The sequence below is a fragment of the Daphnia magna genome, linkage group LG3 (genome assembly GCF_020631705.1).
Source record: "Daphnia magna isolate NIES linkage group LG3, ASM2063170v1.1, whole genome shotgun sequence".
In the NCBI taxonomy this organism is placed as follows: domain Eukaryota; kingdom Metazoa; phylum Arthropoda; class Branchiopoda; order Diplostraca; family Daphniidae; genus Daphnia; species Daphnia magna.
In genome coordinates, this window is record NC_059184.1 from 6,447,466 (window position 1) to 6,464,238 (window position 16,773).

The 16,773-nt window shown below is 39.1% G+C and overlaps 2 protein-coding genes across 2 annotated transcripts; both read right to left on the minus strand.

The window, feature by feature from the left end:
• Positions 1-3,612: 3,612 nt before the first annotated feature.
• LOC123470442 lies at positions 3,613-5,839 on the minus strand. The gene is made up of 4 exons (XM_045170703.1): positions 5,612-5,839; positions 4,502-4,605; positions 4,141-4,433; positions 3,613-4,079 (listed from the first exon to the last, which is right to left on the minus strand). Exons 1-4 carry the CDS (start codon positions 5,777-5,779, stop codon positions 3,613-3,615), a joined length of 1,032 nt encoding a protein of 343 aa, XP_045026638.1. The 5' UTR covers positions 5,780-5,839.
• Positions 5,840-11,363: 5,524 nt separating this feature from the next.
• Positions 11,364-12,614, minus strand: LOC123470322. The gene is made up of 2 exons (XM_045170503.1): positions 12,224-12,614; positions 11,364-12,162 (listed from the first exon to the last, which is right to left on the minus strand). Exons 1-2 carry the CDS (start codon positions 12,465-12,467, stop codon positions 11,915-11,917), a joined length of 492 nt encoding a protein of 163 aa, XP_045026438.1. The 5' UTR covers positions 12,468-12,614; the 3' UTR covers positions 11,364-11,914.
• Positions 12,615-16,773: the final 4,159 nt, after the last annotated feature.

The window sequence follows — 16,773 nt, forward strand, 5'->3', positions numbered from 1 at the left end:
TCACAAAAATTTTTTTTTTGCTAATGTCCCTTTTAATTTAACTTGGCGCTTTGCAAGCCACCATTTTCCAAGATGGCGGTGGGTATACCCGGTTTGCCCATCAAATCCGCCCAGCCTACCCATTTTGGCAAATAGGCTACCCGGATCACCCATCGGCAACTATTCTTGGCGACGATCCGCGGGTAACCCGGGTTTTTGAGAACCGGGGCCGAGCCCTACTACCATGCCAGCCAGCCACTAGTAACATAGCCCACTGGATGTAATAGTTAAAGCCTGGAGCTTCCCTATCTTGCCCGTTCAATCGTTTTGACGCACTCCCTACCTCCTTTTTTCCAACTTGGAATGGACTTTAGCGCGTTCTACTGGTGTCGAAGAACAACATTTTTCAAAATATAAACATGCCGTTTTTACAAATACTTCGCTAAATATATTACAATTGTGTTTTACGTTTATTTTCAAATGTTTTCTTTGTTGTATGAATACAAATGCAATGTAATTATTTTTTGAAATTTTCGTTTATTTAATGTAAATATTGTATAAAATGGTGCTAACACTGAAAAAAAAGGCAAGAATCAGATAGGGTCTGAACCTAATACCAATTCTCATTTCATGCACTTGTTATTCGCGTTAACCACTCAGCTATGCTGTAAAACCCCTACTTACTTCATCTTTAAGTAAATAGCTTTTACTCGATTAAGGGAAGCTGCGGACTTCGTTCGATGGTATATTCCCGTAAAATGTTAACATGATTCAAACAAGTCGATGAATGTCTCAAACGATTGGAGGCATACATACAGGCCGTAGCCGTATAGCCAGCGTCAAGCACAACAAAGACACAAATAAGACAAGTTTAAACGGGGAACGAGCAAGCCAGTAGCAGGTCGAATAAACGACCTGACACTAGACTCGCGAAGGGGTGAATCAACACTAGACTGGGTGAACAGCCCAGCATTGACTAACGAAGAATTACAACTGATGGGGTTTTATACGACCAACAAAGTCAACGCGATCACCAACGCAAGGTGAGCGTAATGAAAGGATGGAAAGGAAAATGACTTGTTTCCAGGAATGAGAGGGAGGATATTTTTCCAAGAAAGAGTGAGCTGATGCATTCCTTACATACCTTGGGGAAATGGGAGATTGCGTCCCGCAATCTAGCAAAACAAGACAATGACTGAAATTGGAACAGTGAGAAATGAAAGCTGATGGGAAACATCGATAAACGGAGCGTTCCAGCGAACGTAACTGTAAATAAAAATAAAAAGTGATAGCGAGTAGAATGTCAGCTCTTGGTTGTTCTTTCAGTGGCTCGATCTCTTGAACGTAAGGTAAATGAAGGCCCAGCAATGAATTCCGGTCGATAGAACTTCGTGGTTGGCATGGATGGTGATGATGATCCCATCGCTGCCACCAATATGTAAAACCCCTACTTACTTCATCTTTAAGTAAATAGCTTTTACTCGATTAAGGGAAGCTGCGGACTTCGTTCGATGGTATATTCCCGTAAAATGTTAACATGATTCAAACAAGTCGATGAATGTCTCAAATGATTGGAGGCATACATACAGGCCGTAGCCGTATAGCCAGCGTCAAGCACAAAAAAGACACAAATAAGACAAGTTTAAACGGGGAACGAGCAAGCCAGTAGCAGGTCGAATAAACGACCTGACACTTGACTCGCGAAGGGGTGAATCAACACTAGACTGGGTGAACAGCCCAGCGTTGACTCACGAAGAATTACAACTGATGGGGTTTTATACGACCAACAAAGTCAACGCGATCACCAACGCAAGGTGAGCGTAATGAAAGGATGGAAAGGAAAATGACTTGTTTCCAGGAATGAGAGGGAGGATATTTTTCCAAGAAAGAGTGAGCTGATGCATTCCTTACAATGCTATACCTGAAATATATGATATAACTAATAAGATAACTCTACTACTAATAAGAATCATAATTAGTCTTTTTGGATTGAAAATTTTTTATTCTTGATAATACAGGGCCTTTTCGTAATTTGACGTTTAGCAATTAATACAAATAATAATAATAAATAATTAACACAAGATAAAATTGATGCTTAATAATTTTTGTTTACTTATATCCTTGTTATTCAATTAAACAGGAGAAGACTTGCAATGAAAAATATTCCAAACCCGTAACTTTTGTCTTCAATTTCAACACTTTCAAAAAAAAAAAAAGAACTCTAACATCAAAACGCTAAAACGACAACTAACTGTTTTGTTTGTTTTTTGTTTTGTTAACGACTGTTCAAAGAAGTTCCAAGAATCTTTGGTGGTGGTGCTAGTGTCCATTCGAGAATAAGCTCCTCCCATCGCCGGAGGGGTGAGTCACTTTTACAGTTCTAGACTTCAGGCTTGAACTATTACATCCAGTGGGCTATGGTATTACATATGTAACAGAGAATTAAGCTGAGGAATTGACCAAGGGTAAATGTGAATTGCCTCTCAGTCTGGCATTGCTTCATTATGTTATAATATGTCATTTATAAACTGTATGTAATTGTTATTTCGACCGCTAGAATGCGCGGGCATGCACTCAGCGCCGAAATTATTCCGATTAAGCCACGCCCCCCATTGTATCCCTTTAAATTGCGCCCTCACTCATTTTTCGCGCCAGTTGCCGCTGAAGAGTCGTAAGAGTAAGAGCTACGGTCGGTAGGCTCTCGGGTTTTTTGCGACCAAGTGTCAAATAAACGAATTTGTATTGCCGCACACAAATACGCAATCAAAAATAAATACGAAAATTACTTTTCGAATATCGCCAGTGCTGCGAGCATAACGAGGTAGATGCCAACTAAGAAGCCAGTAGGGTCTATATCCACATTCATTGTTGAAATAAGTAAGGCCCACAACTATAGTATTATAAGTAGGGGAGACCGGGGCTGCTTTGACTTTGGGGTTGAATGGATTTTGCATGTTTTGCAAAAACCAGTTGTTAAAAAAAAATTTTTATTTGTACAGCCTTGTTTCAAATTCCAAATAACTTGAGGGGATGAATTTTCGTAAGTTAAAACGCTGTTATTGTTAAGTTAGAACTAAATTTAAAAACAGGTATCTAAAATTGTTAAAGTTTTTTATATTATTTTTAAGATAGTTTTTCTGTGTAATTAAGAGAAAAAATTAAAAATAGTAACACTTGTAGAAAATGTTATTCTACATTTTTCTATACTAATTGTAATTATACTGAGTGTCCTATTCTTATAGAAATTTGTAATTTTTTGTCAAAGAAATTTTGGGGTTAATTGGTCCAGACACTTGTGGGGTTGATTGGCAGCGTTTTCTGTGTTGAATGGGAGGAGTTGTGGGCGGAGCTAAGTTGACGTTTTGTTTGTGGAAAGCAGAGCAGACATTCAGTGTGGAAAAATTTTCCAAATATTTATCATTCATAAATAATAATACTGTGTTACTATTTGTCTTAAATTTATGTATAATAATCTTTTCATTTCTTGGTGAATGTCTACTTAAAAAGAAAAGGCATGAAAGAAGGATTTCAGGTGATCATAGTGTATTACTTGGTTGACTAATCTTGATTAGTTCTCTCGAGATCATACTTAGATGAAAAAACAACTGTAGCTGAATAAATACAATTAGACGGTTATGAAAACAAGTTCGTTTTGGCTGCACGTTCGTATCTGGTTCTGTTTACTACAGAAAGGGCAGAAGAATTTTTAATCGACAAGTCATCATCACATTTATCTCCCTTCTCACAATTTTTCTTTCGTGTAACTTTAACACAATCATTTTCTTTGTTTTCATCATCCATGCATATATCTTGGTTGCCCTTACTTTTCACTTTCCTTGGTTTATTTGTCGTAGGTATTGCAAGTCCCTTTTTCTTAGCTTGAATGCAATTATGGTGATCTTCTATAATTTGTTTCTCTGGAGTTGATGTTAGAATTCTAGTTGAACCTACATTACACGCTTTCTTTTTCCTCATCCCAGTTTGTTTTACCATTGGAAATGGTTGAATTTGTTCTGGAGTTATATGGTCTAGGCTTGAGTTATCACTTGTCACTGATGAATTGTCTGTAGCAACAGAGTCGGGTAGTTCAGCAGAAGGAACTAATGTAAAAATTGTTGACAAAAAAGACACTATTTGAAATAGTTTGTAAATGAATATTACCTGCCAAGTCTGTTACCAATGAAGGTGCAAATCTTGATTGATCAATTGCATATCGGTTGAATGGATAAATTCCAGTAGATTTGAAACCGGCTATAATGTTTGATGGAGACATTTTTTGCTGGAAAGCGGGACGAGTCAATTCTGCAACTTCCTTGATGCTGATTCGTTGGCCAGGATGACGTTTTAACCAAGAGTGGTGAAAGGCAGAAAGTGACTTTTTGAACGGCCCAAAGACGGTGACATCTAAGATCGCGAATAAAGTCAAACAGCGAGCAATATCAATACTCCTGACCCTAAAAATCAAGGGGGGAAAAACCCATTTTATTAAGAAGACGCAATCGAAAATAAATACGAAAATTACTTTTCGAATATCGCCAGTGCTGCGAGCATAACGAGGTAGATGCCAACTAAGAAGCCAGTAGGGTCTATATCCACATTCATTGTTGAAATAAGTAAGGCCCACAACTTTCAGGATTGATTATCCCGCAAGGCCAAATTACTGCTGGCGCAGAACGTCAGTCGGGTCTTACGGGGGTGAGCCTGCCAGATTGTGTGCCTTTCTTTCGGGTAAACTTTTGTTTGGTGCCGTAGCACTTTATTCAACGACTACTGCGTTCGCCGTTATCGGGCTTGCGCTAGTAAGTCAAACAACGGCTGTTCGCCTTTGTCGGCCTAGAGCACGGTCAATCGTGTTATGCCTTATCGGGCTTAACAGGGTAAACGGCCGCAGAGTATTACTCTTAAGCGGTGGAAAGGAGTCTCCGGATGGCGGCTCGGTCGCGGGCTGGCACGTCGAAGGAGGCGGCTGGCAAGCTGGAGGAGGCGGTGGCAGGCGGACTTCTGACCTTTTCTGAAATAGAACGGGTTACAGGAAATGACTTGACTTGACACGGGCAGTTCGGTGAGAAAAGTGAGTGTACTAACATGGCACGACGGCCCCTAATATACACAGAAAACTACACCGTTGTCTAATTTGTCCGGTCGTCCGATCCTGGAATAGAGGGCACCGCTGCTGATGATTGCCGGTTATCGATCAGTAAACTTCTCGATAACCCTGCGGGAACTTAACCTATATTCTGGCGGAATGAACTCTGCAGGCTCCGCCTCAATGAGTTCAATCCTCACGTCGTTCCTTTCACCCTCAACTTGTGTCTCCATATATATGGAAAAGACCTCAGCTAGTTCCAATGTCACAGTCACGAGCTCCAGCCTCCATACTACGGCTCTTGCGAGCCGTAGGCCGTCTTAAGTCACTTGCTTCCGCTAATGGACTTCCTTACCCTCGGTAGCGCGGCACTCCACCGAGGGTGACTCGTCTGAGTCTAGTCTTCTTCGGCCAAAGGGTTGGCACCCGGACGATGGCTGTGAGCTTCGTCCGTCGGAATTTCCGACAACAACTATAGTATTATAAGTAATGCAAGAAATTAGAAACCACAAACAGTAAAAGCATTTTATGTGTTTAAATTTATACCTGGAGAAAGAAGACAAGCACGCCCCATGTAAAATTGATCATCCTAGTGAATCTTTCTATTCCCGAACCACAGTCGTCTAAGACTTCTTCCGGATCTGGGACAAGCTGTGAATTTTTTGGTTCGTCACTGCCCATCTCAGTCATGGGAATGTTAGTTTCCTCAGTCATGGGGATTGATAGAACTGTTAGCCAGACAGTCTTTGGATAATCCCAGTCAAAGCCACTACATTTAAGGCTCCTTTTATCTATGGTTAATGCACCTTTTCTGGTTCGACTCGGTTGGTTTTCGAGCGACGGGGAATGATTTTTCAGTAACGTTCGGGACACTTTCTGCACCGTTGCCGCGTAAAAGAGAAGTCAAGTAATCGAAGATTTTAGTAAACATTTCTTTTTTTTTTTGAAATGCCGAATGATTTAATTCAAATGCATTCGGCTCTACTTCAGTATTCCTGTAGACACAAGACCACTGATAGAACTAAATTTGGACCAATAGTTCCAGCTATTTGGAAAAGTATCATTATTTCAGACATTCTCCATGCGCCATTAGATTTAAAACTATTTTTCGCATATATTTCGTTATATTTATAGTTTGTTTAACAATTATGTTTATAAACTAATTTAGAGTTATTCATGACGCCCGACAACGCCCACAAGACAATTGTGGTTGTCTCCAACTTAATTCTGCCGTAACAAAAAGGAAAGATATAAACAAAATTCTAGTATATTCGCCTAACACTTTGAGTTCTTCTTTGATAAAGAGAAAGATGCCAACAAGCTTATCTGGTTATCCCAGATCGTTATTAAAAACTCATTTAATATAATTGTTGTGAAGCACGACACAAAATACACGATAAATTAACGAATTTGTATTGCCGCACACAAATACAAATAGACTAAGAGACAGCTGTCAAGTGATGTCAAACCTAAGGGCAAAAGGTTTGACAATTCTTATCAATAGATGGGGTTCTCACCAATAATAAAACCAAACTCTGTCGGCTGACATCGGCCGCGTTCACCCGTGACGCGTCGTCAAAGTCGGCGTGAATGACGGTTTTTGTCAAACCAAGCGGCAAGGATAAAACTTATACCATTAGATTGGGGAAATTACGCTGATTCTTAGGTTGTACGAACAGACGTTTTTTTTTGCCGTTTTAGGGACAAACAGACGTTTTGAAATTGGGCCAATTTGACTGTTTTCGTCAAACTTAGCGGCAAATAAACCAAAAACACCATAAAATAGCCCAGTTCCTCCTGATAATTATGGTATAAGAACAGACGTAATTATTGGCCGTTTTATAGGACACAGAATCAGTTAAACTGCTAGATTTGCCTGTCAGACGTATTTATTTAACAATGGCAACACTGCATCCCACCCGCCTAATTCGTATACCAGTCTAATAACAATTCGCCAGTTTCATTAATAATTGATTAAATAACTCTTTCAAATGATAAAAACAGGTAGTTTATTCTGGATTATTAAACTGGATCAATAAACTGTAAATTATTACAAAGTAAAAACAATAATTTTATTTTAAACTTATTGTTTTGACTAATCTGCATCGCTGTCAGCTGATTCCGAATCATCGTTTCCTTCTTCGTTACCTTCTTTTTCTTCTTCTTCTTCTTCCTCTTCTTCTTCTTCTTCTCCTTTGTCTTCCTCTTGCGGATCAGTATCCATAACGTCATCCAGATTTTTTGGAACCATTTCTCCATCGAACCAATGTATATTATATGATTCGACACCGGAGTTGTTTTTTTCTTTCCTCCAACCGTTTTTGTCTGGTGGGAAAATATGAGGCTTAGGATCCGTAGCAAAATTCCATCCCGAGCAAATCGAATTTGCCCTGAGAATTTGCTGAAAAAGAACTGTATTGCAGGGAGGAAGTGAGCTTCCATCCAACCCTTTCACTTTCGACATTGGATTGCTTGAACCAGACTGGTAGACTTTTGAAAAAATTTGAAGCCTGGCGTCATCGACATCAAGTTGATCTGCATTTCCAGTATGTTTCTTGAAACCATACATTTCGCACACGTACAACCCAATTGTAGAGATTGTGTTCTCGTCAATTGTTTCTTATGCACCAAGGGATGAGAAAGCATCTTGATATAGTAATGATTTTTCGAGAATTGCTAGTGGCCTGACTTTTCCTTTACGTGAGAATGCAGGATTTTGATCACAACCGGTGAAAGAATGAAATCCAGCGAGAGATCTTGCAAATCGAGGTCCAAGTTTTCCGTACAGGGAACTAACATCAATAAAACGGAGGGAGTTCTTGCTTGCGATTCCGACTTCCATGTATATAGAAATGTCTTTACTAATCATATGGCAGTTAGCTAGTGCGATGACCAACACGTCTGTGTCCCAAGATCGGATAACCACATGCGCAGGCCCTTTGACGGAGGCGAGATGAGTTATCATCTGAAAGCAAAAAGAAATTTAGGTGAATAAAGATATTGTGTGTATGCGCATTAAAATCTATACCTTTGAATCTGCTTCCTCGTGGGAATTTTCCATGTGTAATTCTTTGGATTTCATTATGCGATCTTCTAAAACTTTATAGGAGTAGCAGTTCGTGTCTTCAGTGATATACACTGTTTTTTCAACAAGTATATTAATGTAAGAGTCGTCATCGAATGCGTCCGCAAGGAACTTTACAAGCTGTATTTTGAAAGAATCATTTCTTAAGGCCTTTAAAAAATTTGCGGGTCTCTTTTGTTTTTTTCCAAAGGAACCGTAATTGTTTGAGCGATCACAGTCACTTCGAACATCACGTTCCAAATCTTTGATGGAAGGGGATAGGATGCGATCGAAAACCAGATGAATCGTCTTTGCCTTTAATTTGCAAAGTTTTACCAGGATAAACCTAGCGATATCTTCGTAAAACTGTGGTATGTTGGGACCCAAAAGGTGTAAGAAGAAAAATCCGTCCACTATGTACACATCAATTACTTCCGGTCCAACACTGTCAACTCTTTTCTCCAGATTTTTGTAGAGCACCGCTTTGTCGGTACTGTTTATCGTCCCATCAAGATGGCTGAATACTAGTGGGACGGGAGTGAGTGGGTATTGTAAGACGAGTCCGATATCAAGTTTGTGATTGAGTGAAATCATCAGCAGCTTCCCCAACATATCACGTTCCATTTTGATTTCTTTTGTGATTCCCTGACAACTTCGTTTTATCTTTTTTCCGTCGTTGGCGAAAGTCGATATTTTCTGTCTTCTTATGGGGAGTTCGAATGAAAGGGGATCTTCATGGCAACGTTCGATGTAATCATTCATTGCTTTTTCGCCAATTTCCCTTACGTTAAGCAAAAATTTTTGCGTTTCATTAGAGGCAGCCTTGCCAGTACTGATATTGAATAACGGTTCGTTTTCATCAGAAAAGGGATTTTTGCAAGAAGTTAAGAAGTCCGTTAGTTCTTTGAGTTGTTTCATATCTTTTCGGATACGGCTAGGGTGTGCTTCTCTGGCTATGTCTTCCTTCCTGTGCAATCCCAAATCATTCAGCATATTTGACGCAACTTGCGTGCGGATAAAGTGAGTAACGCACCAACGCTGTATTGCGGAGCTCGAATTGGTAAAGTTAATAATCCCTATTTTAAAAAAAAACAATAACTTTTAGTAATGGCGTTTTGAGAAACAGAAAGCACACATGTTACCGCGTGAATGATTTGCCGCTTCAGCATTTATGGTTTGCTCTACTACAAGATCAATTGGTGTCCGTGAAAAGGACTTGTTGGTTCTTCTAATCGAAATCATCCCCTTTTCAAATTGTTCTGTGATTCCAGGATGAGTGTCTTCCATTCGTAACATATTATCATGAAACCTGGTAAAAAAGAGAAAGAAGGATTAATAAGAAACTAGCTAATTCATTGTGCAATATACCTGACGCCCCATCTAGCGTAATTTTGATGGTTAAACGCAAAAAAAGCTTCGAAATTTCAGGTTGAAGGTGAATATAAAGACGGTAGTCTCCCGTCCTTATCGATCGAGAAAAACGATGATATATATAATCCTATGAGCTCTATGTAGATCAAATAATATTTTGCAGTTGCACCGTGCCCACCATTTAAGGTAATTTCCTTGTAGGATTTGTATCTGCAAAAAGATAACACATTGGAGGAACAAGAAGTTGCAATATTAAGATTAAATATACTTTTCGTGGATTTCTAGTAGCTCAATTGGAATTGACCCATGGAATACATCGTCTCCACAGGGATCTTTATCTCCGATTTTGAGAAACAGCAACAAACGTGGGAGACTCTCTAACAACGCTGGATTGTCTTCCTTTTTTAGAAATGCATGGAAGTGAAGAATTTCTAGTGAAACCGCGAGGAGTGGGTGGATGCGGTTACACCGACTATAATTTGTCCCAAGGAGGAAACCGTTGAGCGATCCCGCAGCCAGTACTCCGCTTTCTGTTAGTGCATATGGAGCCCCAGACTCGGCGATGAATTTCCCTACTGCTTTGAAAAACGAGAGAAAGATGTGGAAAGATCCGAGCTGGATGAAGAGGTTATTAAATCTTGGTTTCTCCATTGACTGGATACACAGTGCTTGTTTTGCTATTGCGAGGTCGTAAGAAACGGAGATGTATATCTGGTTACACTCCTTTAAGATTCGAAGAGATCTTTCCATTGTCTCTTTAACAACATCCACTCGAGTTGGAGATGCGTCTATTTGCGGCAAATAACGCACTCTTTGAAGAGGGAGGACATCTTTTACAATCCGAGAGTTCCACCCGGTCCACATAGGAGTATTCGGCACGCAGTGGCATAGTGATAACATCCATAAGAAGTCAAGTTTAAAAGCAGTTTCCAAAGTGCTAGGTGGTGGAAGTGATCTCTTACTGTCTGTTAAAGCCAGCATGGGCTCAGACAGCATTCTGGGTTTTTTGTAATAAGGTTCAATTATTATATCTCTTGATATGAATGCCCGTCGTCGCTTCCCAGTTTGTAGTATGATATCACATTCGTCTTCTTCGAATTCATCCAATGGAAGAAAGTTGTCAGCATCAGGGGGAATATCTTGTGTCACGATTCCCACGGTGTCATGTAACGTATCTTTTCCCGTAAGCGTTTCAACAAAAATATCGAAATTATCAAAGGCAACTCCAGTGTTGAGATCCGGTCTGCGAAGCAAAATTTAAGGCAATAACTTAGATTCCTCAACAGCACCAAAAGCTAGCTCTGTTTCCAAATCTTCTACGAAATTGTAGCTCACGCAATGTCCAAAACGGTTCATTACGTCAATCACCTCGCGTTTTCCTATATTGCCAATATATTTAACTAAAAATTTAAATGTCCATGAGAATAGCAATAACATTGATTACCTGTTGTAGATTTAAGGTACATCCCGAGCATCAATTGCTTTGATGGCTTGTAGAGTCCATTAGTGACGGCAAAAATGGTGTCATCCATCAAAGTATCTATTCTAATCTTCTTTCTGTTTGAGATTTCACTTTAGTCTGTATGAGCCTGAAGACCTGAATTGGAATGTCAAGATGGTAATTCATTGAGATAAAAAAATTGCATTCATATTTCTCCTATAGCCTAAAACAAAGTTTACCTGCTACCAGACTTTCAAAAAAGGTTTGAAGCAAATTTGGTGGTTTAACTTCTCCGGCAATGAGATCCCTAATGTTAACGTTTTTTGGGAGAATATTGCGGGGCGTTTCCAATATCAAATTGCGAAGCATGAAGGCGACTTCTTTTACCTATAAATTAATTACATGATATTATTAAACTAAAAATCAACTTACATTTACAAGGTAATCAGAACTGATGTTCGCATCAAAAGTTGTCAGTAAAGCCTTGTCGACGCTCAAGTCGGATTTGAAAATGATTTGTCCAACGCCTTCGACAGTGTGATTTATGACTGTTACTTTGTCACCAAAATAGCTGATCAATTTCTCTAATACCTCACACTTACGCACTCTACAAATACTATTATAATCCACACCAAGTTCGGATAGCAGCAATCGATAGTGTTTTGTGATATCTTTCACACGATGAACCTCTTCTTCCTTCATGATTTTTTCTTCCAAAAAAACTATAATTTTTTGCATAGCGTTTTCCCTAATGCTCTTGTTTAAAACCCACTTGGATTGATGTTCCTCTTCTCGTTTCTTTACTGCACTTTTGGCTGCAGAAGCAAACTTTTTCCGGCACGAATTATGATATTTTATTTCTTTAGAAACGAATTGCAAGTTCGATTCGAGATTCCCTATCTTTCTTACTATGGCTTCATCGTCGAGGATTATGGCGTCATTCATTATACCGATCTGAAAACATAAAAAATTATTAATTATTATTATTGTTATTAATAATATAAAGGCAATTTATGAATTCTGTTACTTGAATATTTTCTGTCGAGCAACTTGTAAGACATTCATTTTTCCCATTCTGTTCCTTTCGTACTTTATCACAAAAAAGACAGCGATTTAAAAAAACGCCAGTTCTTGTATTGCTGACATTAGGCTGTTTCCCAGATCTTAAATTACGTGCAGGAGTGTTAGAATTGCTTTGTGTTGCACAAGCTGTTTCTGCATCTACAAAACGTAGGATAATTCTTAATGGAATAAGCTTTAAATAAATGTTTATGAAAATTACCTGGAACGCTTGAAGAATCTTGAACTGCACTTGCACTTTCACTGTTTTTATTGCACTGTTTTTCTTTGGCTAATTTTATCTGACTGCTGGAAACAGCAGTGAATTTACTATAACAGGAAGAGTGATAGCCCTGGGTGTCATCAGGAGTTTCAGGTAGGTTTAATCCACTGAATTTTGAATTTGTTCGAAACTTGTAAACAAGTAGAGCATTTTTACATTTCAAAAGTTTTTCGTCATCAAACATTTTTATCTTCTCCGTACTCGCAGTATCAACTATGTGAATCACACATATCTTTTCTTTATTTTAGGGAGTCATTTTAAAAACGAAATACACTTGTAAACACAGTGTAAATATTACATTCTTAGTATTGTTTACGCAGAGTAACACACTAATTAAAGGAGTAGCAGACAGCTCAAGGAACGCTGCCAAACTTTACAAATATATTTAAGTAAAAAAAATTATGGCGTGAAAAGATAATTATATCGTAAAAAGATATATGAGTTGCAGTTGTAAAAAATTGTAAAAAAATATATATTTTCGAATAAGGCGGGTGGGATGCGGTGTTGCCATTGTTAAATAAATACGTCTGACAGGACAAATCTAGCAGTTTAACTGATTCTGTTTCCTATAAAACGGCCAATAATTACGTCTGTTCTTATACCATAATTATCAGGAGGAACTGGGCTATTTTATGGTGTTTTTGGTTTATTTGCCGCTAAGTTTGACGAAAACAGTCAAATTGGCCCAATTTCAAAACGTCTGTTTGTCCCTAAAACGGCAAAAAAAAACGTCTGTTCGTACAACCTAAGAATCAGCGTAATTTCCCCAATCTAATGGTATAAGTTTTATCCTTGCCGCTTGGTTTGACAAAAACCGTCATTCACGCCGACTTTGACGACGCGTCACGGGTGAACGCGGCCGATGTCAGCCGACAGAGATTGGTTTTATTATTGGTGAGAACCCCATCTATCGATAAGAATTGTCAAACCTTTTGCCCTTAGGTTTGACATCACTTGACAGCTGTCTCTTAGTCTATTTGTATTTGTGTGCGGCAATACAAATTCGTTAATTTATCGTGTATTTTGTGTCGTGCTTCACAACAATTATATTAAATGAGTTTTTAATAACGATCTGGGATAACCAGATAAGCTTGTTGGCATCTTTCTCTTTATCAAAGAAGAACTCAAAGTGTTAGGCGAATATACTAGAATTTTGTTTATATCTTTCCTTTTTGTTACGGCAGAATTAAGTCGGAGACAACCACAATTGTCTTGTGGGCGTTGTCGGGCGTCATGAATAACTCTAAATTAGTTTATAAACATAATTGTTAAACAAACTATAAATATAACGAAATATATGCGAAAAATAGTTTTAAATCTAATGGCGCATGGAGAATGTCTGAAATAATGATACTTTTCCAAATAGCTGGAACTATTGGTCCAAATTTAGTTCTATCAGTGGTCTTGTGTCTACAGGAATACTGAAGTAGAGCCGAATGCATTTGAATCAAATCATTCGGCATTTCAAAAAAAAGAGAAATGTTTACTAAAATCTTCGATTACTTGACTTCTCTTTTTCGCGGCAACGGTGCAGAAAGTGTCCCGAACGTTACTGAAAAATCATTCCCCGTCGCTCGAAAACCAACCGAGTCGAACCAGAAAGGCGCATTGACCATAGATAAAAGGGGCCTTAAATGTAGTGGCTTTGACTGGGATTATCCAAAGACTGTCTGGCTAACAGTTCTATCAATCCCCATGACTGAGGAAACTAACATTCCCATGACTGAGATGGGCAGTGACGAACCAAAAAATTCACAGCTTGTCCCAGATCCGGAAGAAGTCTTAGACGACTGTGGTTCGGGAATAGAAAGATTCACTAGGATGATCAATTTTACATTGGGCGTGCTTGTCTTCTTTCTCCAGGTATAAATTTAAACACATAAAATGTTTTTACTGTTTGTGGTTTCTAATTTCTTGCATTACTTATAATACTATAGTTGTTGTCGGAAATTCCGACGGACGAAGCTCACAGCCATCGTCCGGGTGCCAACCCTTTGGCCGAAGAAGGCTAGACTCAGACGAGTCACCCTCGGTGGAGTGCCGTGCTACCGAGGGTAAGGAAGTCCATTAGCGGAAGCAAGTGACTTAAGACGGCCTACGGCTCGCAAGAGCCGTAATATGGAGGCTGGAGCTCGTGACTGTGACATTGGAACTAGCTGAGGTCTTTTCCATATATATGGAGACACCTGTTGAGGGTGAAAGGAACGACGTGAGGATTGAACTCATTGAGGCGGAGCCTGCAGAGTTCATTCCGCCAGAATACAGGTTAAGTTCCCGCAGGGTTATCGAGAAGTTTACTGATCGATAACCGGCAATCATCAGTAGCGGTGCCCTCTATTCCAGGATCGGACGACCGGACAAATTAGACAACGGTGTAGTTTTCTGGGTATATAAGGGGCCGTCGTGCCATTTTAATACACTCACTTTTCTCACCGAACTGCCCGTGTCAAGTCAAGTCATTTCCTGTTGCCCGTTCTATTTCAGAAAAGGTCAGAAGTCCGCCTGCCGCCGCCTCCTCCAGCTTGCCAGCTGCCTCCTTCGACGTGCAAGCCCGCGACCGAGCCGCCATCCGGAGACTCCTTTCCACCGCTTAAGAGTAATACTCTGCGGCCGTTTACCCTGTTAATCCCGATAAGGCATAACAGGATTGACCGTGCTCTAGCCCGACAAAGGCGAACAGCCGTCGTTTGACTTACTAGCGCAAGCCCGATAACGGCGAACGCAGTAGTCGTTGAATAAAGTGCTACGGCACCAAACAAAAGTTTACCCGAAAGAAAGGCACACAGTCTGGCAGGCTCACCCCCGTAAGACCCGACTGACCTTCTGCGCCAGAAGTAATTTGGCCTTGCGGGATAATCAATCCTGAAAGTTGTGGGCCTTACTTATTTCAACAATGAATGTGGATATAGACCCTACTGGCTTCTTAGTTGGCATCTACCTCGTTATGCTCGCAGCACTGGCGATATTCGAAAAGTAATTTTCGTATTTATTTTCGATTGCGTATTTGTGTGCGGCAATACAAATTCGTTTATTTGACACTTGGTCGCAAAAAACCCGAGAGCCTACCGACCGTAGCTCTTACTCTTACGACTCTTCAGCGGCAACTGGCGCGAAAAATGAGTGAGGGCGCAATTTATAGGGATACAATGGGGGGCGTGGCTTAATCGGAATAATTTCGGCGCTGAGTGCATGCCCGCGCATTCTAGCGGTCGAAATAACAATTACATACAGTTTATAAATGACATATTATAACATAATGAAGCAATGCCAGACTGAGAGGCAATTCACATTTACCCTTGCTCAATTCCTCAGCTTAACTCTCTGTTACATATGTAATACCATAGCCCACTAGATGTAATAGTTCAAGCCTGAAGTCTAGAACTGTAAAAGTGACTCACCCCTCCGGCGATGGGAGGAGCTTATTCTCGAATGGACACTAGCACCACCACCAAAGATTCTTGGAACTTCATTGAACAATCGTTAACAAAACAAAAAACAAACAAAACAGTTAGTTGTCGTTTTAGCGTTTTGATGTTAGAGTTCTTTTTTTTTTGTTGAAAGTGTTGAAATTGAAAACAAAAGTTAGGGGTTTGGAATATTTTGCATTGCAAGTCTTCTCCTGTTTAATTGAATAACAAGGATATAAGTAAACAAAAATTATTAAGCATCAATTTTATCTTGTGTTAATTATTAATTATTATTATTTGTATTAATTGCTAAACGTCAAATTACGAAAAGGCCCTGTATTATCAAGAATAAAAAATTTTCAATCCAAAAAGACTAATTATGATTCTTATTAGTAGTAGAGTTATCTTATTAGTTATATCATATATTTCAGGTATAGCATAGACCAAGATCGGATGCTGAGTTGCCAAGTCTGAATTCCGACCTGGGGTATTTTTCCTCTCGGGCCCTATAGGAGGGAAATGAAAAATAATATATTTAATTAAGTTGTAGTTAGTTTTATTACAAAATCTTTTGGAATCGTGTACTATACCTCTGTGCTGATATAATACACAAAATTTTATCTCCAAAAAAGCTGTTATTTTTCCAGGAAACTTTTTGAAAGGTACTTGTTTACCTTTCCACAACACCCCCTCCCCGTATTACAACTGTAGAACAAGAAGCAGACGTTTTTCTAAGTAAATTTATTTTTCCTTATGAATAAATCCTTTAGCATAATCAGATAACTTAAAAAGACTAATTGTGTCAAATAACTCATTACTCACATCACAAACTACACTACTCATGACATAAAAAACGAAAACAGTTTGACACTACAGTCACTAGTCACAGTCAATCACTTTACGTCTGCTACGGTACATTGTAAACAAGTACCTTTCAAAAAGTTTCCTGGAAAAATAACAGCTTTTTTGGAGATAAAATTTTGTGTATTATATCAGCACAGAGGTATAGTACACGATTCCAAAAGATTTTGTAATAAAACTAACTACAACTTAATTAAATATATTATTTTTCATTTCCCTCCT